General features: G+C 38.5%; 1 protein-coding gene across 4 annotated transcripts in view; it reads right to left on the bottom strand.

Moving 5' to 3' along the window:
• The window catches only part of PARD3B (par-3 family cell polarity regulator beta), a 423,552-nt gene that overhangs the window by 248,270 nt on the left and 149,723 nt on the right, over positions 1-25,559 (bottom strand). For all 4 annotated transcript variants that reach the window (XM_074145663.1, XM_074145666.1, XM_074145665.1 and 1 more), the window contains exons 4-6: positions 21,157-21,277; positions 13,773-13,794; positions 12,436-12,457 (exon numbers count right to left, since the gene is read on the bottom strand). In XM_074145663.1, coding sequence (XP_074001764.1) covers positions 12,436-12,457; positions 13,773-13,794; positions 21,157-21,277 — 165 coding nt within the window. The remainder of the gene's footprint in view (positions 1-12,435; positions 12,458-13,772; positions 13,795-21,156; positions 21,278-25,559) is intronic.

The raw sequence follows: 25,559 nt of genomic DNA, 5'->3' as shown, positions 1-25,559 counted from the left end.
TGACAGTGGCAGTGAACAACAATGGCTTTCAAAATTTAAAAACCACACCCATTTTCAGGGTTAAAAAAGGGACTTCACTAAAGATTGTATTTGATATTTTGCTGCAAATTCTCTTTAAGAATGCAGCATACAACATGATGCCTTAAACAAGCGAAGTTGGTCAACAGGAATCCATAGTTCTGATGATTCTGTAACAGCAAGGAAAAGCAAATCGTTACCATCCATTGGTCTGCTAAACACTGGTCACAGCCTGCAAGAGCCAACATTAAACTTTGTCTTCGAGCAGAAATCTCAACTCATTGCTTTGGAAATTAAACAGTCACATCAGTACGGTGCTGTAATGATATAAGAATGCTCTTTATCTCGCTTTACAAGTCACTGTCATAGCCACATTTAAGTCACGACAACAGTCGCTGCAGTAACCAACACCAGATGAAACTTTGAAAAAGATACAGCTGACCACATTCCCTTCGTCTTCTCAGATATGCCTTTTTATAACACACCATTAACCATGATAGCCCGAGATGTTCCCAGTACCAGTAGTCAGTGGATCACACTCACAACCAAAGAGCACCTCGAATCAGGCCCACCGGGCCCACCGCTCCTCCCAGCAGACAGAGCTGTGCTGTGCAACACAAGGCCTGGCCGAGGCACTGCTCTGTCCCTCCTGAGCTGGGTTTGCCACTTGCGGTGTATTACATTATGTTTTCCTCAGTGTACAACATACGTTAGTAATTGCTAGTTATGTTACTACTATTCCTCATATGGGATTATCATAGTGAAGCAACAGCACTGATTAATCAATTAGCATGGATTCATTAGAGAAGAGATGAAAGATAGGGCAATGTAATTGTGTTTACTGAACAATGGATGACAGTGTGCTTAAAGCTCAGGATTTCTAATAATAGCCACCTAGCATGATATATACATAACATTCTGAATATTTAGAACATTCTGACTGCAGAACTAGAGAGACAACAATCAGAATGTGACTGTGTGTGCAAGTAATGCTGGAGCCCAAAGAACGCGTAGAGGGAAGAGAGCACGAGACAGATGGTGCAGTCAGATGAATATTTTAGCTTTGACTAAATCTTTGTAGAACAGCTACATCATTTCCTGTAGTCCAGTATGCACAGGCAAGTCTGCACAATACAGCGGCCAACAGTATAAACAGTCAAAAAAAAGGTGTCACAGAAACATTATTAACCAAGCCATGTTAAGCAGATGAACATGAGAAAACCAGCCTGCTTTTCTAATTAAACACCAACAGAGCCCACGCTCCATGAAATAAACAAAAGCATGTAGAGTAACTTAAAGGCTTTTTCTCCAGATGTCTGAGGTGCACATCCTTCACTGCTTGCCCTTGTCAAAGGCTGAACACTGAATTGACATCAGCAATTAAAGAACACGAATACCAAACTCACAGACACATCTCAAGTTTCAATATACGATCCCTTTTAGGTACTAACGCAATAGCCAAAGACCCCTTCTCCTATCTAATAGTTGTATACAGACTAGCCAGTAATGCATATGGATATCAAGAGATGAGACAAGAATTAATTTCTTGAAACTACAGTGCAGTCGAGAAGTATTGAAATATAGCTTCTGCTGCACTCTGAAAGGATGAAGGCTAAACAAGAATGTAAAATGTTAGGGAGTAAATGCTTTGCTAAAAAGCTAAGGTAGAAAACATGCCCACTCCATGAAATCAGAAATCTTCACATAAATCAAAGATCAGAGTCCCATGAGAGACCCAATTTATAGCATGACAAGGACTTGAATGTTCTCAGAGACCCACTCATCCAGTGTTTTCCCAAGACGCTTCCACAACGTGCCAGGGAGCCACAGTTTGTGATTAGTGTAGAGCTTCCTCAGCTTGGAATGCAGCCCGTGAACACAAGGTACTAAAAATTACATTGCCTGTTTAGATTAAAGGCACTTTCATTCCTGCTGGGAGTTAAGTATTCCCCCTTAACTTTGTGGGCTGCAAATTTATTTACTTTTCAGAAGATTCAGGCATTGAGTTAATGAAAGACTTATCAGCTTGCTTCAGTCCAAGTAGCTTATTGGTAACAGCCTGAGCATCATCCTGCAGACAACTAATATTTAACAGTTTTCCCTGTACTTTAAAAGATGTTAATTTCTCAAAAATTTTATATATATATATATATAAAAAAAGCGTGCGTGTGTATATATACACATATATGTATATAAATGTTGCAGGTGAAGTTCTTCCAAAATCATATCTGGAGGTCTCACAACATATCTCAATACAGAAAGGAATTACTTCTCTTAGAAATCCTACTCTTTCTCTGGCTCTGGGCATTCTCCAAATCAAATTGCCAACCTTCATTCTCAACAAAACCTCCCCAACACTGTGACCAGGGAGCCATCATGATCACCTAGGAAAAAAACAATACAAATCAGTCTTGCCAGGCCTCTCTTTGACAGGTAAACCCCAGACTAGAGATGCTCCTAAATTTCTCTGTTGGCATACTTTAAACCTAACTCTAAGAAAGAACTTGTCAGAAAAAAACCCAGACCATCAGTCTTGAGGATGTTTCTAAGAGACCATGAGAACCTCTTAACCTAGACAGCATCAAACAAGTGAATGAGGGTTAAAATGTTGTCTGAATCTCAAGGAACTGAGAGTTGCCTGCATCCAAATCGAAGAAAACACACTGCCCTACATAAGGCCCTTGATCTTGATCCCAATACTCAATGGAAATTAAGGCAACTGTGTAGCATTTTAATTCTATGCAACCGTATACAAAACCTTATTTTAGGACCTGAAATTACAGGCACAGTGTTAAGCTGAATTTATGAGTGGATATTATTAATAAATCTGAGTTGACTCCTGTGAGCCAAGACATTACCATCACTGGCTTATCTTAAACCTAGCAGGCAATTTAAAGTAGAGACGGATCACCTGAGAGTATATTGTTATTTCCAACAAATCCTTATGAATCATAATGGTATTTCCAACATCTCCTAGGATTTTTAAAAGTCATCAGAAAATAACCTTTCATAAAGTGATCTGGTTTCATGTTAATTATTAACTACATCTTGAAATAACAGCACTGGTTAGTAAATAATTTGACAGCAATAAAAATTGCAGTGGAAGAAAACAGGATTTATCACATGGTTGAAAAAGAGGGGTGAACAAAATATCTTATGCAAAGATGTATCAGCATATTCATTGGGAATGAAATAGTACAGCAATAATAAAGCCATCCAGATGAATTAAGCTCAGGATATTATAACAAGCAGAGTTTCACCTACTGATCAGATTATGAGGGGGAGAATCTTGCACAGTTACAACTCTCACAACCGTGATTGTTTTTTAATCATTTAAAGAAAATAAGCAAAGGAAATCACATAGGTAACTTCATTTTCACACTAGTAAGTTACATTTATCGATAGAAATTGCTTTTTTAAGGTTACAGGTAGACTTAATTGCACTATAGTTGTTGACTAATAGCAGCATCTTTAATTGCAAGAACAAAGGTCAGAGAACACATTGCTGTTGCTTAGGTGAGCACAACAGGCGACACAAACAAATGAGTAATTCTCTAAAAGACAGAAAACAGTGCGAGTCATCAATTCTCCTATTCCTTGCACGTGTTCCTGGACAAACATGCCTGTTTCAATTCAATGCCTGTTTCTTTGCTTTTAGAAAAACAGGAGAAAAGTGTGCCATGAGAACAGTTGGTAACAAAGCGGTCTTCCAGTAGAAATTCCCAATTTTTGTTTATTCCTATTTTAAAATAAACATTCTCATTTATATCAATGATTTCCTAGAAACAAAATATCCCAAATGCATGTTTAGCATGTAAGTGTTTGCCACAAAGTGGAAGGAAATAGCTAATCTATCTCCTTACATGCCTTTACATAGCTCCATCGTTTCCTAACCTCTCCACAGGAGATGCTCAAGCTGGTTTCAGATATGCAGAGAAACTACACGCTGGAACAAAAGAGCTCAGAAACCAAAAGTATGGCACCAAATAGCCAAGTAAATCAAGTCCCAAACTACTTTCAGCACATGTCAGCTCAATACCTAACTACTACTTCCTTGCGCAGTTAGGTCTCGTCCAAGGCAAATCACATCAGAGCACTCCAGCAAGTTCCAAAATACTCTATACAATAATTAACCCAGTGAGACACAAGGATGTTGCTTATGTTTGCAGATATGCAGCTTTCATTTCAGTATTCTATTCAGTTCTGAATATTTTTAGAAACATTTTTAGTAGATATGAAAGGCAATGTTTTCTTTCTTCTTTTTAGGCTAAGAAACTCAAAATTTACGCGCTCTTTTAATACTTAGAAGATGTTTGATCATGTTCAGCAAGACTGAAAAACTGAAAGTTTTGCTTTACAAACTTCTAGTTTCAGCTGCACCACTATCTCCAAGGCTGCCATCTTATTATGATTCACTAAATGGAAGTATCCAATTAGCATCATACTACATAACTAACTTGGACTGAGCTGTTTGCTCTTTGTTACCTATTTGACTCACTTTGTCCCCGACAATAGTATGAAACAGAAGAAGGTGAAGCAAACCGTAGTGAAAAGCTGTTTCATGAGCTGACCCAGATGCAACACAGAGAAGGTGATCTTGGAAATAACGGGCTAACAGATCTACTTTACATGTAAAGCAGAAGTAGCCTATTGAAAGAAGAAAAAAAAGAAAAAAAAAATAGTCTTAGTGCAAATAACAAGACCATCCAAACCTCTCCCCTGACTTCTAGGACACATCTCTCCTGCAGCTCTTCCCTCTTGAACTGCAAACTACCTTTTTCAGATTTCCTCATTTTTACAATTTTGCATTTTTTATGGCTACCTGTGAGGGTCAAGATCAGTTAAGACTGTGCTTGTAGAGCAAGTAAGGAATGTGACAGATGCACAAAGGAGTGACAAGGTTCAGTATATCTGACTACTTTATGATACTTCTGAGCTAAGGCATGTGAAATTAGATTAATTGAAACACTAGTATTTCCTTAACTTACAATTTCCTTTATTTTTTAGAGAAATGTGCTGTCCTGGTTTCAGCTGAGAGAGTTCATTTTCTTTCCAGTAGTTGCTGTGTTTTCAGATTTGGTATTAAAGGAATATCAATAATGCATATTGTTTTAGTTGTTGCTAAGTGGTATTTGTACTAGTCAAGGACTTTTTTCAGCTTCCCATAGAAGCTGAGAAGGAGCACAGACAGAACAACGGAATGGTCAGTGGAATATTCCATACCATAGGCATCATACTCAGTATTATAAATGGGGGTTAGCCGGGGTCGGGGGAGGGGGAAAATCCACGATCTCTGCTCAGGTAGCGCTGGGCAACCAATTCAGCAGGTGGTGAGCGTGACTTGTGTCTCGTATATTCTTATCTATTGTATATTAAACTGTCTTTATCCCAAACCATGAGGTTTGGCGGGGGGGGGTGTGGGGGATTGGGGTGGGGTGGAGGGAACAGGGGGAGAACAGGAACCTGTGTGGTCGTAGTTGCTGGCTGGGATTAAATCATGATGCGTTGACAGAAAATTTGAGTGACCTTAACACTAAGTTAAGAAAGTTTTTATGTATGTGAATTATTTAAGCTTTAAAACTTAAGTACAATATGCTTAGATACCAAGCACAGTGCAGTTTTGTTTACCAGTTAAATATTTCAAATATTATTACTTATTAATAAATCCAACATGAATTATCCAGGTCTAATTATAATTAGAAATACTCCACAACCAGAAGTTCTGGAAGACCAGCAGCATGTTAGGGGTAAGGGGCTGGGTAGTTTTTTGTAGGGTCTTTTCTTCTTTGTCTGATTTTTTTAAGAAAACAAGATTACTTAGGTAAAGTTTGCTGAAATTTATTATTTAGAAAAGCAAATTTATAAAATATTTTGTACAGTGAAGTTTCTTATGCTATCACATAGAAAAGCAAAGCTGTCTCAGAAGACTTTACAATTCCATTATAAAAATCCAAAGCTGCTAGACTTTGCTTGCATCTTTCTTATACTGAGCACTACTAATCTGCATATTTAATGGCTTCAAATCACTGTAATGTGTTCTAAGTACTCAAAAGTAAGGACATTATCCTTTCTTCTAGAAAGAAAAGGTAGAAAGAAATAGCTTCAATGAGTTACTTTGTGAAAGAAAGAACAAGGTAGACTTCCTAAAGAAAGGCCTCTCATTCAGAGATGAACTTTATCAAATTCAAAAGCAACCAAAGGAAGCATTTACTGATTTCTTCTGAGATAGGGCTTAATAGTCTAGGACCCGTGAAACATGGAACATCCTGCAGGCACAAGCAATACATCCTCGACAAAAGTAGCTCCCACTAGAAAAGAGGATCATGGAGGGAATGGCATTTTTTGAAGTATCTATGTGTAATTTCACGCAGGGCTTTAAATTTCAACAAAAAGTCACAGTGAATTGGGCTTAATATTGGAATCAGTACTGGATTCATGAAACAAAACAGTGAAATAACAGGATAATACTGATCCGTGTTGCTAAACTGATGTGCTGCTGCATTTTAAGCTTCTCAGAGCTTCTCTAATACACACTCACTCCTGTACAATGGTAATAGAGGGATCAAGCCTGGAGATCACAAATACAGGGGCCTGGGGAGCTGAACTCCAGCTCAAAAACCAGTCTGAACTGTTCATTCTCCTCAAGTGTGAACTGCCTACAGCACAGTGCTGCAAGCACAAAAGGAGTCCAGGTTCTAAGAGGAACAGAAATGGAGGAACAGAGATGAGGCTTTCCATCTGCTACATCCTTTCCCAGCAAATAACCCTTTCCTGTTTAAATGGTTGTAAGTTCAACAGCAACAAGTTTAGTCAGCAAACTTTCACTGGAACTTAAAAGGGAACCTAAGATCAGCTTCAGGGATAATTACACTTGATCTGGACTGAAAATTTGTTTCCTTCCTTTGTGCAAGAATCCCCATGGCTGTATCGAATTCCAACAGCTACAAGCACCATCAAGTCTGGAAAACACAAATGCAAGGATCCAGGGAGCTGAACGCAAACTGAAATAAAGTTTGAACAGTTCTCCACCACCCCACCCCCCCAAGCCTGAACCGCCTTACATCTTTGTAACAATCAAACAGGAACTGTTTACGATAAGAAAGCAAATATTATTTCTGTTGTTATGGCTATTTGGACAGCCAATAGCCTCAGGCAACCCAAGGGGGCCCCAACAATAACAGCTCAACTTAAAAGTCAAAGGGCTGATACCTTTGAAGTGAGAGATGACACAGAAACAGTAGTAGACCTTGCAGTTTGATCTGACGGAAAGAACCTGAACGCTTCAGAGTATATTTCATTCATCTTCACAACACTCTTGAAGGCAGAACAGGCACATTTGATCACCGATTATGCAAAATGCTAGAAAACCTAACAGCAAAACGCTCTTCCCAGAAACCTCTCCTCTAAGGAAAAGGCAAAGGCTGTCAGCAATCCCGTTCAGAGGGGTTCAGGGCTCTGGCAAATGGCACTGAGGAATGATTCTTGTCAGGTTCTCGACTAGCTTGCAGAGAGGGCAGAAGCTGTTAATATTTTGAGAACTATTTCTTTTTAATAATTTTCCCGTAAACATGAGTGACAGAGAACCCTTGTCAAAGAAAACATTACCTGTCTCTAATAAGAGGATCCTTTTATTCTTTAGCATCCAGGTTGAACAGGCATAGAAGTTTTAGGATATCAGTACCTCAAGGCTACTGCTTATGAGCCTGCTCAAACTAGTGGAAAGGACAGCACTGCATTTCCAGTTCTGTGTTTGGTTTATTTTTAGAGCTCTACACCACAACTCAGAACACAGGTGAAGCACTACCTTGAAAATAAATGCTGGGTTCTAGAAGTAAGCGGTTGGATTAACAATGGGACTGAAAGCCCACAGCTGGGTCTCCTGGGTCTTTACTTACATTCTGCAGTGGTGGTGATGCTTCTTGGCACAGGAAAAAGAAAACGGCAACTACCTTTCTGCTGGGAAACAGGAATACAAGCCACTACTGCATAGGTAAGGCTGCGATCTCAGGAAAGGACCTCACTCTGCCACTTTGGAGAAATGATGCTTTTTTGTGCAGTTGCTGCTTCTCACCATTAAGGAGAGGTGCATAAATTCATACAAAAGGCTTCTATAGGGGTGTAAAAGCTGTAACATGTTACATGTTTTCAAAGGTGGTCTAGGGACAAAGACTTGTCATTACCCTTTAAATCAAAGATAAATAGTAAATGTGCACCCAAGAACTGTAATGGTGGTATTTTGTATTTTATTGCTGCAGATAATAGCTTCTGTGGTCAACAGACCTCTGAATTCCTTGACTGCTTTTACAACTTCATAAAAAGAAACTGGGAAGATCTAGCTTACTGCCCTCATTGGAAAATTTTGGGGAGTCCACAAACCAAAAAAAGACCAAAGTTATAAACCATACTACAGGTTATAAATTGGTTGGCATTTCTGACACTGGCAGAGACAATGACGGCTTTTTTTTTGTCAGTGAAAGGACAGGAAATTCTTGGGTTTTTTGTTTTTTCATAGAGATAAAATTGAAACATACCAAAGACTGCTGCGGCTTTTCCTCCTGGATTCACTTCAGATTTATTTATGGCAGGGCTTTCTACCTTTATCTGCAAATGTCACAATTGAGCTAGTGACTTTATATAGTTTCTTGGTTTAATAACTATGGTAGATATAGCACATGTTCTGCCTCTGTCCCTCTCTGAAAATAAACAAAACTAATCAGGTCTAAAAACTAGTTTATATCTCACCGTTCATAGCAAATAGAAGGAGTTGGGCACAGATAACCTGATTTTCACCTGTTTCTGCTTACTGCATATACACTAACTCAATTTAGATTGATCGGCTAATGTTTGCAGACTTACTACAGTGGCACAAGGGTACTACATCCATTCAGCTTATTTTTAAAAAAAGACAAACCAAGATGAAATGTTGTTTGTGCTCCTTTTTAATTTTATTTTAGCTCTTTGTTTATCTCTTCACTTCAAAGCACTTCCAATATGAGGCACAGTCTCAGCGTGACAACTTTGTAAAATTAAAATAGAAAAAATGTGCCAGCATCAATCTGCTTTACATTGGAAAGCACAACAGCCTTGAGACAGAAATGACGACTTATGAGAGCAAGCTATAATGAACCCAGAAGTGCTATCTGCAGTAGGAAAAATATATTAGACTGGAGGCTGAACACTCCTGACACAATTTGTCTTCCTCAATAGGAGCCTTCTGTTCCCCAGTTGCAGTGTACAGTCAAGTCTGACTCCAAAAGCAAGGGAAAATTATCAATATGAAGCCCCACAATTCTGTTGGCTAGCATTTCTTATTTCACTTGAAGCTGCTTAAAGTCCAGATTCAAAAAAATGCAGCACAGAATAAAACTGATTCTGCAAGAGCCTTCCCCTGCCTGTGGCCTGCTACTGCTGGGGCAGGATAGAAGGATGGACTGAAGCTGCCCCAGCAGTGGGAGCCCCACAGGGCAGGGTGATGACCATCAGCCTGGAAGAACTTGAGCCACCTGCGCCCCCAGGAACCCAGAGAGCGACCAAGGGCTCAGTCCTGGAGAGCCGAAGCAGAGGCCGCCAGCAATCGCAAGGATGTGAAGCTGTCAGAAGGTCCCCATGCAGAAGGGCCACCCTGTCTCCCATAACCCTCCGTCCCCGGGAGGGAAGGGGCAGGGGTGAGGCGGCTGCCCTGAGGCAGGGGAAAGGGCCCAGGACAGCTCCAAGCCTGCCAACTGGCTCCCCGTTCCCCAATTCAAAAAAGCCCAAATCTCATGGCAGGACAAGCATGTTACTAAATATTGTCCTGTTTAAGAGGGAGATTAGAGAGGGTTAAGGGTCCGATCCCAGCAGAATCAGTAAATACCAGTAGTAGGTGCTGAGCCCGTCTCAAATTTCAATGTTGCTGGAAAATAAATTTTATTCTCTACTGAGATGTTTTCTCAAGACTCCTTCGCACAGACCTCCTTTCATTATCTGTGACCTCCAATATATTCATCTAGTTCCTGTTCTTCTCACAACAATCTAAGGCACAAACTCAATCCTCTTATAATACATTCTTAGCAAAGGGCACCACATGAACATATATATAGCATATATGCCAATAAGTGGGTAGCATTACTTTATATTGCTTTACAAAGACATACTTTCCCACTAAAAAGAGCTTCTGGTAGGTTCAAAGCAGAGACATTTTTCTGTCTTCTGTTGAAAAAAAACTTTTCTTTAAGAGCTGGTGAATGCTATGTACTTGCTTTCTAACCAGTTTCTACCATTTTACTTAATACACGTATATCAAAAGCCTAGATTGATTATTTCAACTACTTAAAAAGCAAAAGAACCAGGTTATAAATTGCATATATCAAATCAAAGAGTATTTTCTCATTTGATTTTTGCAGTGCAAACTAAACAGTTTACTTAGGGCCGGTTTAGGGCCAACCAGCCCTAAATGTGCGTGTTTCATCATTAAAGAACGAAATACTAGCAGCAGTGGAACAGAAAACTAGACCTGAAGTCATCTTAGTAATTAAATAGGAAAAATAAAAGAGAAGTATTTCTGTGGCAGTGATCATCATAATCATATGAACATATAATAATATGTAATGAATTCTAAATATTGAAACATTTTAACAAAAAATAAATCACTGTAATCCTAGAATCTGCCTGCTAGGCCTGTGCTTAAAAGATAACCAGTATCAGACACTATATAAAAGTAATTTCAACAGAGCTAACATCAATAATTTGATGTTTTATATACTTGTATAGTATTATAAATACACATAATTGGCAGCAGATTAATTTCCCTAAAGTGTTATAATCTGTTGGCATACTGCCACACTTTTAAAAAAATTAATTTTATTTACAGGAGTATGCATCTGGTTCTAATGAACTAACTTTACCTGGTAATATCAGTGTTTGTATGATTGATGACATTAACACAATAGTGTCATCAACGTGCCTCTCAAAACAGCCATTTGAAAATGACAACTACATACAAACTAGACACTAAAAGGTAAAAAGGCAGAAAATCACAGCTGGGCATGAAGCCATCATTTGGTTCAGTGTTTTGTAAACCCAAGGATAGCTTTGTTTTTATTAACATGGTAACCCTTAATCTAAAAGTATTTCCACTGTTGACAATTTCTTGCTATGTTCAGAGGTGCTTTAAAGAGAAAAACATACACCAGAGATTCTCTTTTGTGTATTAACTAGACTATCAATTTGACCATAACACAGTATCCATCTCAAAGCCTCCTGGCTAGCAATGTTTGGATCTACCTATGAACAGTGATCCAGACACTTTCCCTTCTTCTCTTCTGGATGACAGGATGGAGTGTTTTGCCATGTTTAATAACAGGGAATCAAGGATCGACAGAATGGCCTGAAGAGTGAAGTGGAACTGACTTCTTTCACCCCAAGAGTTAAGTCTGCTATATACAAGTTTACAGGGTAATTTCTAATAAAAATATTGTGTAAAAACTTTTCTAGCCCTTTTTGACTGTCTCTACTCTTCAGAGCCTCCCTGGCAGGAACTCGAGGAGAACTTTTAATATAAGCTTAATATAGTCTTTTGCATTTTTTTCACAAGTAGCAAAACTTTCTGATTCAGGCTGTTCTTACCACTATACAGCAGAACACTTCAGTCATCAATATTTTCAGGATATTTTTTGTAGAATATTCTTCCCTCAGACATACAAGATTACTGAATTCACTCTCTCAAATGGAAATCTGAGAGCATCCAAGGCAGCACATACTATGCGTGAAGGAAATGCAAATACGTTTATCCATGTAGCTCAGGTTATCCACACTTGCCTCATAGCTTCGAGCTGACCAGCTCATAGCTGGTCTTTGCGCCACAGAATTTTCACCAATACTACTAAGAAAAAGCCACATCTTTGCAGAAGCACATAGAAACTTCTGATGCCTAGGCAGTTATGGCAGATGCTTCACAGATCTGAGGAAAGTGTTTCCTATGTTCTTTTAAACAAAAAATATGGTTAAGACACTAATTCTTTGGTTAAAGAAAATATCACTGTAGGAACTTTTGAGAAACAAACAGATTTGTCACTAACTTCAGCGTTTCACAGACTTTATTTATCTTTAAGATGAAACATCCATACTTTGGCCATGTTTTTTGAAACCATTTGAAGGGGATATCTTTCTTCCTGCTGAAGAAATAAATTTTTTTCTTCTTTGTGACTTAAAAGCTATTTAATCTGTGGGGTTTTTGTTCCCTGGCCTCTTCTCCTTTCAACATGCTTGCAACTTCTCATAGAACCGTTTTATAAAATTCCCCTTGGAATATGCCTCTTCTGCATCAGAAACAGAATTTATTTGGGCTCTTATGGAAAGTGTGAAAAGATGAGGCGATGAAGAATAACTGGCCCTTGCTCAGTAGTGCTGCTGGCAGAACTTACTTTACCCCAAAACAACATATTTCTGTTTGATTCCCATTCTGCTGCTTGAAGGACAAAGATTTATGCAGATCATTAAAGAAAGGGAGGTGTGGGAGTGGAAGTGAACTCCAGATTTCAAGAGCCCTCACCATATTTCTTAGATTGACATGAGGTCAGCTGAAAAGAAGGGGCTTCCTTTTGGTTCCACAAAGCTGACAGATACACCATGAAATTGATTGTACTTGGTAATTCCAAAAAAGCAGAAGAAAGGAAAAGGAGGAGGCAAATTTATCTCCACAGGTGTTAAATATATAATCACCTCAGATGGACCACTAGTAGCTCAATGGAGCAAGCATGCTACAAGAAAAACAGCAGCTCTTTTATTTGAGGTCCGAGTTCACATCACTCTAAGCCAGCTGCAAAATAGACAACAGAGCAAATGCCAACACAGAGAGTAATTCTGCTAACTCCAAGATACCATGATATGCTCTCAGCCCAGTCATGTTACATGGTACAGTTCAAATACAGTAAATACGATACTAAGAGCATCCTTTGGGACTGATCAAAAAAGAAAGCTGTTTCAATTGAATTTTAGAGAGGAGCTTGAAAATCCATATGTTCTACTTGAAACTTACATTAAACCAATGTGTAAGCCAAGATGAATTGAAGGCAAAACTTATTGTTACTAGTAAACAGAAAAATAATTTTAAAAAAGCACAAGCCACTACTCAACTTGATTGTCAAGAAAAACTAAAATCAAAAATCTTACAGGAGCAATTGTTCCTATAAGATCTCTTGTAGGGGCCAAAGTTTGGGGTTTGGGTTTTTTTTCCTCTTTTATGACACTGCTTGGGATGTGTAAAACTTTGAACTACAAATACCGTTCCTTAGGAACTCAAATACATCATAAGAATAACTGTGCCAGATCAGACTATAGGTATGTCCATCCTTAGGTGCTCAGGACCAGAACGCCAGGGTGCCCCACAAACAGGTAATCATTGTCCCTCATAGTACAGAGGAACACTGAAAACAATTGGCTCTTGCATTAACTTAGTTATTCCAGAATCTAGTCACTTCCTTTTTAACTGAAGATTTACTTAACTACTAAATTGTGTATTTATTAGGTTTTATTTATTTTAAGTTGTTTCAGAGAAGTTCTACTGCCTGGGTTATGACAAAAGGTCATATTAGACTCACAGGCCAGAAGAAGCCATTGCAATAACTGACAAAAATCAAAGTTGAGATGTTCGTTCAAAATCTTGAATTTCACTGCATCACCCTTACCATTTTAGTCTATATTCACACTGGTCTCAGTTTATTATTCCCAACTCCAACATGTCAAACACCTGCAACACCAAAAGCACACAGAAGCACTAAAATGTTCCTCCCTTCATTCCTGTTGTTATCATAAGAAATTGCTTCATAGGTGTGGAGTAAATCAGGATCTGTTCCCATAAAAAACCACAAATGTGCAAGTTTCAAAGAGCACTACATTATTATTACAACTCGAAAACCTCTAAAACCAGATTAGCTGAAACACCAAGTACACAGGAGAAGAACAAATCCCCGGATAAGTTCTCTCCAATGGGATGGGTAATTTAGTGTCTAAGGGGCTTCTCCTTAAATAAAAAATAAAAATAAAAAAAAGCACCTCCTTTGAGTGTGAATAACTATCAATCCTGTAAGAGACACAAAGCCGCAGATATCACTTTCAGAGACACAGAAATACTAACCAGAAAAAGAACAGTCTCATACATCATTGCACTGCAAGAGGACATATTTAAAAATCAAAAATGCATTTTTTCCTAATGTCACAGCAACATTTGGGTCCAAGTAAGCATCAAAGATCTCTGCCATTATTCCCAGTTGTCCACTGGATTCCTATGTTCATGGAAAATGTTATTTATTTAGTAGTAGGCATTTCAGTAGGACAGTAAGAACCTATTTTATTTTAGCTAAATGTTTCTAGAGCTTGACAGTAAATGATATGCATGAGCCATGTTGACTGTCATCTTCCACTTTTAATTTGACTGTCAGACACACAAGTAACTTGCTAATGTTTCATTCCAATTTCAGCACCATGAGCCTGTTGCGTAAGCTGCCTGCTAAAAGCTGTTCCAGATGGAATGACAGTGTTTTGTAGGACCCCAAAGATGTAGTTATAGAGATGAATACATGTCAGCAGCATTGAAAACATGACCTTTCCCCCCCCTTTTTTTTTGTCAGCAGTTCTTATTTCCACCCTATAATTTTTTGACATTCTTTATAAGATAGGCCATGTGGGAAAAAGAAAGAGTTTAAGTCTCTCAGCCATCTTCCATCACCTGCAATCACATCTACCTGACTACACAAAGCAGAGGACAAAGGTTTATAAACAATCGGGTGTCTTCAAAATGACAGCCGAGGCCCGAAAATGAATTTTAAAAGTAAACAAAACCCAGCCCCCTACTAACATAAGTTCCAGAAAGATGGAGAACTTTGATGGTTTTCATAATAGATACTTTCTCTCATGAATAGTCAGTAAAATGCCTGCACTCCTCTCACTGGAAACAAGCTTTAGAAAGCAACACATTAACAATGAATAACTTCTTTTACCGATTGTACCATTTTTACTGCTAATTTATATACTGTATTAACGTCATGGAACATTCATTATTAGCTCTTATTAAGATAAATCACAAAAAGTCTACTTATCCTTCTCAAATAAAAATATGTAAATTACACCCACTGCTCCTCTTAAACAATACAGGTAAAATAATACACTTTTTCTGAAATGCAGGTTGTGCAAAGAACACAAAAACGACTTCCTCCCCCCCCCCCGTACCTCTTTGCACCCTCAAAAGAGGAAATTACCTCAGGGCACTTCTGTCCTTTTTCAGACGATCAATTCAGTATTCTGAAGTATTACAAATATTTCATTTACATTTTTTAGTTTTTCCTCTACAATATAAAGTAATTTCTTTTTGATGCAGAATGCCACAGCACATAGTACAAGGAAAGGGGGGGGGGGGGGGGGGGGGGAAGCAGTGTTGAAAAACAACAGAAAGAATCAAGAAGGAATGGCTTTTGTTACATTTGACAGCCCTCAGCTAGCTGCATAGTTGGATTTATAAAAGGCTCTTTAAGAGCAGCAGCTTTTCATGGTGTAAGAGTGCCACACAGCTCTGGTTCCTGCAGTGCCTCACACCAACAACTTCAAAACTAACTCACTGCAGATGTCCCTATGATCATCTAATCAGACATCAAAAGCAATACACTGACAAGCTCCTGTGCTGATTAGGAGCGTTCTATGTATGTTCCGCCGTGTAAACAGACACACAGTAGTTGCTTTAAAAATAGATTCACCCAAATCAGAATTCCCCTTTGAAAAACACAAACCGTTTGGAACTCCCCAGCTGAATGACAGAAAATTCTTTTAAATCTCCCCAGATCAGTTCCACACAGCAGTATCTCAAGAGCAGGAGTTAAATTATTAATAGGAAAACTTTTACCAGGAAAAAAGTAAATGCCTTCCAGAATTTAAAAACCTTGCTATTCTGAAAGACAGTCTGAGACCATAGCACCTCAGGGAAGCGGTATGGCCTTTACCCTCCAACATACACTGTCATGCCCACAATGTGTTTCCATCTCTACTTTATTTGTTGTCTAATTATTATATGTCAACAAGCACTGGATTTAAAGCATTACAAGTGTATCATCCTTCCAGCACTGCGAGTTCTTGAAGAAATACCGTATTTCTCCCAATCTCTGGTTTCCTTCTCATAGCCCACCTCCTGAAATCACATAACTAGGGGAGAATTTAATATTGAAAATCTAACACATGCAAAGGAATCAAATTAAAACTACCTGACCTAGTCAGGGTGAGTAAACATATTGGGCAAAAGTTTTATCTTCTAAAATCAGATGCACAATATAACCATTATGGTAGTGCAGTCCCTTAGCTCGAGCCTTAGCAGAAACCCATTGAATCAACCCAAGATACAGACTCTACAGCATTATTCCATCACTGTGTCAAAACCAGACCTTTTGTGCCCTGCCCTGCTTTTATATAGCCTAAGTAGATGAAGTAATATTCCTGCCCTTTTTTTATAACAGAATATCCACACATTTTGAACGTATTACTGATAATCTTTATCTCAAAGCCAAGCTCTGATTGTAGCATGCCTTTATATTTACGTACGTACATAAAATAGTACACAAAAGAAAAAATCACAGAGCTGCATCCTTACACATGCTCACATTATGCTAATAAGCAGACACTTAATCAGGAAGGCTAATACATTACAAACACAATTAACAGCCAGAAGAACCAGAGGTGGTTTCGACCCTTTTTAACAAGGGCTTGAAACATAAAAATGTTCTGATTACATATGAACCTTACCCAAAATTGCAAATTATACGTCCACAATGCATAAAAGACAGTCAATTTCAAGTCACATCTAGGTAAAAATTGAAACTGTATTGAGCCACTGCAGCAGCTCTTCAATTGATCCAGCATCTCATTGTATCTTTAAATATGGATAAACGCAATTTAATCAGCCATTCCCATTGATTAACTCCGAGTTAACCTAAGTATTTATTGAGGAAACACGCAACTATAAAAGAAAAGAAAGTCATGCAGAACATAGCATGCCCATAATAATCAGCAAGTTAACAAGAGGGGGTGAAACCTTAGTCCCACCAGAATTAATGCAAAACTCCCATCAACTTAAATAGGACCACAATTCTCCAGCTAACACTCATGACAGATCAAGTCTTAAGATAGTAGGGAAGTTTGTCCCTGGGCAAAAAGAGGAATAAGCAGAAGCAATAACTCCTGAAAGTAAAGTTCAGATGTTGTAATTATACCTTAGCAGCTACTACCTGGATGAACTGGACTGAGCAAAAGCACCAAAACGTATTCTGCTCCCAAAAAGTTCAAAAACTCAAACCAGCAGAAGCCCACAATTCAGACTTTCTGACCAGCTGCATCTTTATCAGAGTGGAGCTTGAGTAGATGGATCCATCTAGGAACTTCTGAGTTGGCACAGAGAACCTGAATCTGCAGCTCCTCTCAGCAAGCTGGGGACAAATATTGAGCAAGTGTTAAGTGGTCAAAGAATGCTTCCTCCCTCTGAAGGCTCAATCACACAGCATGGCCTCACTCCAGGGGAGATCCCTGGTGGAAGACTTCACACCCATTGCTAACCCCACTTTCTGAAGCCAGGCCATTCACAGCCGAAGCTACGGCCACCAAATTTTTCAGAGAAGTGCATTAAACTAATTATGCTTCCCCGAGATCCTCTCTCTAGAGACTTAGAGAGAGAAGTTTGCATTTTTTAAAGCCTGGCCAGGGCTCTGTGATTTTAACTAGACAGAAGATCTTAACAGTTGCCTTCATAAAACAACAAATTCATTAACAAACACCTTTTCTTCAATAACAAATTCAGATGTTTGTTAGCCCTATTTTTCCCTGATTATAGTCTCTATAAATTTTTCAGTGGCAGCTATCACGATAAGGAAGGAGAGGATTGGATGAAAAAAGAAACTCAAATTTTGTACCATCTGTTAAATGACTTCCAGTCTGAGAGAACAGATGCTGGACTTCACTATCAGTTTTTGATTGATCTAGAAGTACTTTGTTAATTGGGACTAAAACTAGAGCTAAGACAAAATAAATGTCAGATAAAATGTGAAAGAATAGCTCAAATTCTTCTCAGACTACCTGGTCACTCAGAAATGATTTTGTAATTTTGGTAATCGTCATATGGCATGAAAACAAAAATAATTTTCCTTTGAAGATTTGGTATAACATCTAAAAAACAGAATATACGCTCTGCTTAGATTCTACAAATACTGTGAACAGCTCAAATGGTTCATCAGGTTCATCCAGTTCACTTGAACTGGATAGTAATTTCCTTTTCTTATATTACTGTGTTTGCTGTTTTATTTTATGCATTACTTATTGTACATCTGTCCCGCACTCTCCTAGAGACAAATCAGTGCTGTCTTCAGAGATTCATGAAAATCGCCTCTCAAAAATCTGATCAACTATTGATGTATCAGTACATCGCATGTAAGACAGCATATAGAGTAACTATGAGTATTTCTACATAGAACCAAACTGTCAGTTTTACATGTGCCAAACACCAAAATGCCAGAAGTGCCAAAACAATTAAGCTAATTATGGAAGTCAGTTTCAATTACAAAATGATTGCTACGGTAATTGTGACATAAATACAGGGACTTAATTTTTACTACATGCACTGAAAATTGTTTTATCTACCAACAGCTGTGGTTTTTCTAACTTGCATGTGAATGCAAGGAAGCAGTTTAATGTGAAAAAATATGTGTTTGTGACAAAGGAAATGCTGTATTAATTTTAAATTTTCTGCAGCAATATACAGAACAAATGAATTTTCTCTAAATACTGCTATAATACTTGCATGAAGGAGCGTAGCTATATTCAAAATGCAGTGTTCAGTTGTTTGTGCCATGTTTTTTCATTTGTCAGATATTGATTCTTCCCTGTGTTTTAAAACAATCTGTACCTAATTTAACCTATGTTATTTAAGCTTTCTATGCTTCCCAAAACATTATGCCAAAGCATATTTCAGTATGATTGACGACGAGACTTTTAGAAGTGGTACTGTTGCAAAAATAAGAGCTGGTGTAATGTATTTTGCTGTAACAGATTTTCACTTTAACAATAAAAACTTTCAACCTTCTGGGCCTTTTTTCCCCCCACTTACATGACATTATAAAAAAATCAGAGCGCCTTCTCCGCTGTTGTTATCTGTCCAGCTTTGACTGGTACCCCTACAGCTGATGGAGGGATGCTCTGTATTCCCGGCATACAGAACTCCCTTAGGCCTACAGGATTCTTGTGTACTGATGCAAGGTAGTGAAGCATGGTCATGTTTTAGCCTCCAAATATAACTGCAGTCCTCATATCATGGCACAAAATGCACTTGTCACCACTATTACAATATTTTTAAAAAAAAAAAAAAAAAACAAGCCAAGAAAAGACTATCTTTGACAGTCAAAAAAAAAAGAAAGCATTCAAAACATGTCCTGAAATGCAACAAATTTCACCAATTTTTCCATCTTTTTTTTTTTTTCAAATTTTCATGGTTATAAAATACCAGAGGTCAGCATTGCATAGTGACATACTCACTTTACACGTTTATCAAATTTGCAAAGAGAGCAAGATCTGCACCGTTAACCAAGAATTCTTCTTTGTACTTTCATTTATCAGACTAAGTCAGTATTTCATTAATATGTAAGTGCTCCCAGCAAACATCAAGAAAAACCTCTTGGTGCAAACAGGTCTGACAAATGGCACGGGACTTTGACAAAAGTCCAGCCCCTTGTAAAACCATGATGTACTTGGAAAGTCATTAGCACTTTTAAAATTGCATCATTTAGCAAGTACCACAACCGTTGCAAAATAAGATGCACACTAAATATTCAGATGCACACGCATTTGGCCACGCAAAGAGAAAAAATGAACAGCCACCTAAAATCCTGTCTTCAGAATTACAGGGTTAACATTAAGACCCATAAAACATCATTTACGTGCAAGACATCTGACTTCCTGTTTACTTACCTCATTCACGTGAACTTAACTGGAAGTATAGTCTTAAATACAGCATCTTCGGCTGAAGAGGTTCCCCCCTCCAGCATGTGTTGCTGAAAGCCAGTTCTTTCCTCCTGTTCCCTAATGTACCAATATGGTCATTTGTGGAATCCTGCTATAAACTAGTTGTGATCTAGGCTGAAACACACCAAATGAAGAGGCTGGGGCTTTCTGACTATTTGGTTTTTTTTGCTTTGAAACAAACCAGGGATAGTTTGGTTTACACAACAGGGAGCGAACTGCAACACTGTACAGGGAAGCTAAAGCGGAAAAGGCATAAATTTCACAAGCAAATGAAAAGCAGGTGCAACTGTGCCATCATTTAAGCCAGCATTCATTTGGCATAAGTAGTGCAGAAGCAGACCCACCAGAGCTTTCTAGGCAAGCATTGTCTATGAAAAAGCTCTATTCTGCTTGATACACTTATGTATCCCAGCTGACATTCAGAGATTCTACAGAATTTCATCTTTTTATAAGTAATATAGGAACACCTTCCACACACACAAACACAAAGTTTCAGGCCTTAAAATTGCAAAGTAAAAAATGTGGCCCAAGTGTGACCAAGACAGTATCACTTTTGGAAGACTGAAGACAGCCTGCAATAACATCTGATTAAGAGTTAGTGCCTCCTCACCAATTGTGTCTTTGCACTAATATTTAGCAATAACAATGCTGAAAAAAAAAATTGCCTGCAAAAGAGAAGAGTCAGGTTGTAAAACAGAAAAGTGAGAGAAAGAAGAGACCATGCAGGGTAGTAGCAGGGTGCCAAAGGAAGATGAAAATGCCATGAGAAAATAAGGGAATTGAAAAAGGGTGCCAAACCAATGAAGTACTTTTTTTCCACTAAGCAACTGGACAATATGACACTGAACAAATAACCAATTGCTAAAAGTTCAGTTCATATTCCAGTGCCTTATGTCACCATTGAGTTTTATGTAAATCTCTTATTTTAAAAAAAGAAAACTACTGTTAATTGACTGTATCATCTAAAATAACCATTTTGTCCAGAGGAAATTTTCCCCTTTACAGAAAATGAATACAGTGTACTTTGGTTTAGATTCAAATTCATATATAACTTATAAATCTCCTATATACCAACAGGTAAGAACAGTTTTTGCCTTTAAGAAAAACGTGAATTACATGACACCTACCGCCACAACATGCTTGAGACTATGGTCACTGGGATGAGAAGCACTTGGATGGAAGTCAGCAGGTGGGCCCAAAGCTGGATCACTGCTCCTGCGTACTAGAAGCGGTGTGCCTAAGAGACAAAATAAAGAGCAATGGTTCAAGGGTGCTAGAGGAACACAAGGTAAAGCTTCATGTGATTTAATTAAGAGAGGTGTACAGCGCTGAAATATAAGCTTTCCTGTGACATATCCACCTGGAAAAAAAAACTAGATTTGATGGCATTGTGCCATTTAGAATTTACTAAGCTAAGAAGAGAGAAAGATTTAAGCTCTGTTCTACAGACTTTTGTTCACGAGCTGTTAAATTAGGTGAAAACTTCTGACAAACAGGAGAAAAAGGTAACTTCCCAGAAAAACAAATGAGTAGTTGCATGTATCTGTGACTACATGTACCATCAAGTTCTGACAGGGAAATCATATGCTTGATCTAAGGAATAACTGCAAACAAAAGAAGAACTGGACTGCTACTGTTAGTTTCTGCAACTGGTAGTCATTACTTAACTAAACCAGCACACATGGTCTAAAGCCTTTCACTTAATACTAAGGATAGCTGTCATTGTGCTGGTCCACCTTAACCCACCAAACTGGGATCTCATAATCTCATTTTCAAATGTTCTTTACTTTCTCCTGGTGTATGTCCAAAAGCCGCACTGAGCAACTGCCTCTCCCATACCAGTTATACAAACCCACATTTAACCTGCATGGAAGATCACTTTGAATACGATGTCATGACCATATATATATGCGGTCATAAATTTTATTTCCATAAGCTCACAAGATGCAATCGTCCATCATCACTACTCCCGAGCCATCCCAACCTGAAGCATGTAAATGACAGATCAGGCAAAGGTTTTTGGGTATGGAGGCAGCTGAAGGATAAATGGATAACTCCCTACATTAACTTCATTTAGTATCTAACATGCCTTGGGCTGGCTTTGCAGAGACAGCCTAAATAAGGATATAAAGAGGAGAGGGGGAAGAGATTTTATTCACAGCAGATCTGCCTCCCACTACCAACTGCCAGGATTCCCAGGGGACAGACAAAGGCAGTTGCAGTTGTTTCAGAGAAGCTGTAGACTAAACAGCTTCCTCTTGCAGGCATCTCCAATTAGACTCACCAACTATTCATGTCTATTCTCATGCTCTCTGGGAATAACCTCAAAGACCAGTCAGCAGCTTCTAGTGACACAGCCATCCAGTTAGCAGAACACACTATAAATTAGTCCCTGCAAAATTTCCAGGTGGGGTGAGAGGGAAAACTTTAGTAATATGAGAAAGGAATTTCTCACATTATCCAAAATGAAATTAAATAAAAATTACTTCTCCCCGTAAGTATTTCCAAAATAATTTATCCATAGGCAAATAAAAAAATTGGGGAGAACATTGGCCTATGACAATTTTTCAAGTGTTGCAAGTGACTGAAAATAAGATTATAATTGTCAGTTATAATATTAATTATAGTGGCTGGAACTGATGGCAGCAATAATTACTAGATCTATAATAGAAGTTTGAACGTTCAACAGTTTCCTCATTAGAGAGACGCTAACAAAGCCAGAGTGACTGTACCACATTCACTCACAGCACAACTTTGTAATTATAGCTGGAATAAATATCAGCACCTGATGCTGAGGAACAACCAGAGAATCTCATGCTCCTACCCTTTCTCATAGCAACAGTTTTTATACACAAGTAATGCCTTCTATCTCCACTTATGCAGGAAATCAATAAGAAAAGCAAAAGTAAGACTTATATTTGTGTCCTGGTATTGAGGAAATACTCAAAAATCAAAAGGTGAATATTGGTTTTTGTTCCAAGTGATTATCAACTTGTTATCAAGAGCTACGCATGTTTTTATAAGGAGATTCTGAAGAAAGGGATTGATCACCACATTTATGCATTTTGTGTGATTTTTCCAAAGGTGTCAGTAGGTCAAAAGGGACCAAATCTCTCCACCCAAATCCTCCTGTTCTTCACATGGTGCTGAAGGTTTTTTTTCCCCTCTAAGCACATTTGATAAAAAGGTGTACAAAAGCTAAAGCCAAAAAGTGTTGGATTTTTAAGTTACTCCCACCTTTAAGATAAATACTTATTCCTTAAAATAATTGTTTTCCAAGTATGATCAAAGTGTTTCTGGTAACCCGTATCCAATTTTCAGTCTCTCTTCAATACAACGGTTTGAAAACAGATGCTGAGACACTTTTCCATGATTCAGCACAATTTAGTCTCCAACTCCTTTTAACATAAACATGAACAGTACAAAGAAACGCTCTTGCTAAACCATCAGAAAGCCCGTTGCATTGGTACTTTTATTTGTAAAACTTTCACAACTCAATGAGCCATATTTCAAATTCAAATTACAACATACTGTTACTTATACTCTTCAAGGCCATCGTCCTAGCCCCTTTTCTCACTTCTGCTCTCTTTTCTCCACAGTGAGAAATCAACAGTAACTCAAAGGGGATTAAAAAAATTCCCCACAGTCAACTAAAGAGGCCAAAGATCAGGGGGGAAACACGACCCAACCCAAAAAATCGCTATATCAAGCTCACTCCTTCTCTCAAAGCAAACACTCTGAAATTAGATCTCTCCTTTTCCAGAGCTGTCTTCTACAACCAACTCCTCATTTCTCTCCCCTTCCTCTGGCTGAGAGAAAGATGAAGTTTCCCATCACTGTGACTGCTGGGAGACAGGACCTTCATTTGTTCCAGGGCCTCCCAGCTTCCGCAGCAGTTGAAAGATGTCTTCTGTATTGCACCATTCGCGTAATGCTTGTCTAAGAAGACAGGACCATACTTCAGCATTTCTGTCTGCTCCCTGTATTGACTGCTGCAAGGTGCTGGTTTCACCACATTCTCCCCTGTCCTCAATTTTGGAGGCCTCCTTTCACTTGCTTTCCGCCACTGTTTTGCAGAGAAACTGAAGCAAAATGACGTTATCCAATTCTCAGTTTCCAGCTGTCTGAGGTTTGAAACCAAAGTTTGCAGGAGCAATGGGATTATAAATACTGCTTTCCAACTTGGGAAGATGGCCTTGCAGCTATTTTATTTCTTTTAATTCCTGCAAGTTTTTGCTTACTGCCATGAGGTTATGAAATTTATGGTGCTCATCTGGAATGTTTCCCTTCTTGCACAACAACAACTGAACTTTCTGACCATTGCTTACAATGCTTTTTCTTTTCTCTCTATTTGTTGTAAATTTTAGGGTCCTGTAGATCATTTTCTTGTTGAAGAGAAAACCAGAGTCTATTGTCTTATTTTTTTGAAATACATTTACTGACATGTAACATCATTTCTTGCACAGAGATATCACAAATCGTAACATATCTATGAACCAAGTCAGCTGCAGCCTTTAGCTAAAATTACCCAAACAGTCCTCCTGGCCCTCACTGTTTCACATGCATACACCACAAAGACACTGGAGTATGAAATGGACCCTCTAATAGGGGAAAACAAATAGTAAGCAGGAAGATTAGATGTAAGACTTGAGAAGAAGAGGTACTCTCCCTCTTTGCGGGGAGAATCCCTTTTTCTCTTTCCGTACACAGCCATTCTCAGCGGCTCCCTGAGGTAACCAATTCTCCTCCATCTCCCCTTGTCTTCTCTGTGGCTCAGGCTGCTCTCTGCCATAAGAACACCTTCCCTGCCACTCAGTGCCTCCCAGCCTGTGCATCTCCCGCAGACTCCTTTCTTTTTCCAGCCTCTCCCTGCCTCTTCGGTACTGCACACACAGGGCTCTTGAAAGCCAAGCACTCTGCAAGAGAGAAACCTCCCCAAATCCCACTGCCCAGGACTCAACCTGACTCAGGAGTCAGACCACATCCATTACACATACATACCTTGAATTTGATCATCACCATCTTCCTTAGACATGGATGAAATGTAATGAAAACCCATTGCTGATATCATTTATTATAGACATACTATAGACAACTATACATATTTACTTAACGAGATTCCATCATCCATTTTCTTCTGTCAGGAAACAAAACGTTGCCTTCTTCCTTACTGCTTTCCTTTTGTCATGCTGTGTTTTCCATGTTATTCTACTCATGCTATTGCATTTGTGCTGAACATTTAGAACAACCAGTGTAAGCTCAAGCAGAAAATTCATTTTTTCCCTGAATGATGAGACACAGGAAAACTTCTTTCTGCATACCAAGTTGATCATGCAACCATGTTATTTGCAAGCATCACTGTTTTGTGCCAGAGGAACTCAGTTTGAAAAAAACTAGTTCTCCTCGTCTTGCTGCATTGCATCAGTAATTTATAGACAAGGAAAATTCAAACACATGCCCAAGACTAAAATTTTTCTCATTATGACAGCTTTTAACCTCAGTCACTTTAGGGTGTATTT

This window comes from Numenius arquata, chromosome 3 (assembly GCF_964106895.1).
Source record: "Numenius arquata chromosome 3, bNumArq3.hap1.1, whole genome shotgun sequence".
NCBI lineage: Eukaryota > Metazoa > Chordata > Aves > Charadriiformes > Scolopacidae > Numenius > Numenius arquata.
The sequence above is the reverse complement of the archived record's forward strand: the minus strand, read 5'-3'. Positions and strand labels throughout refer to the sequence as shown.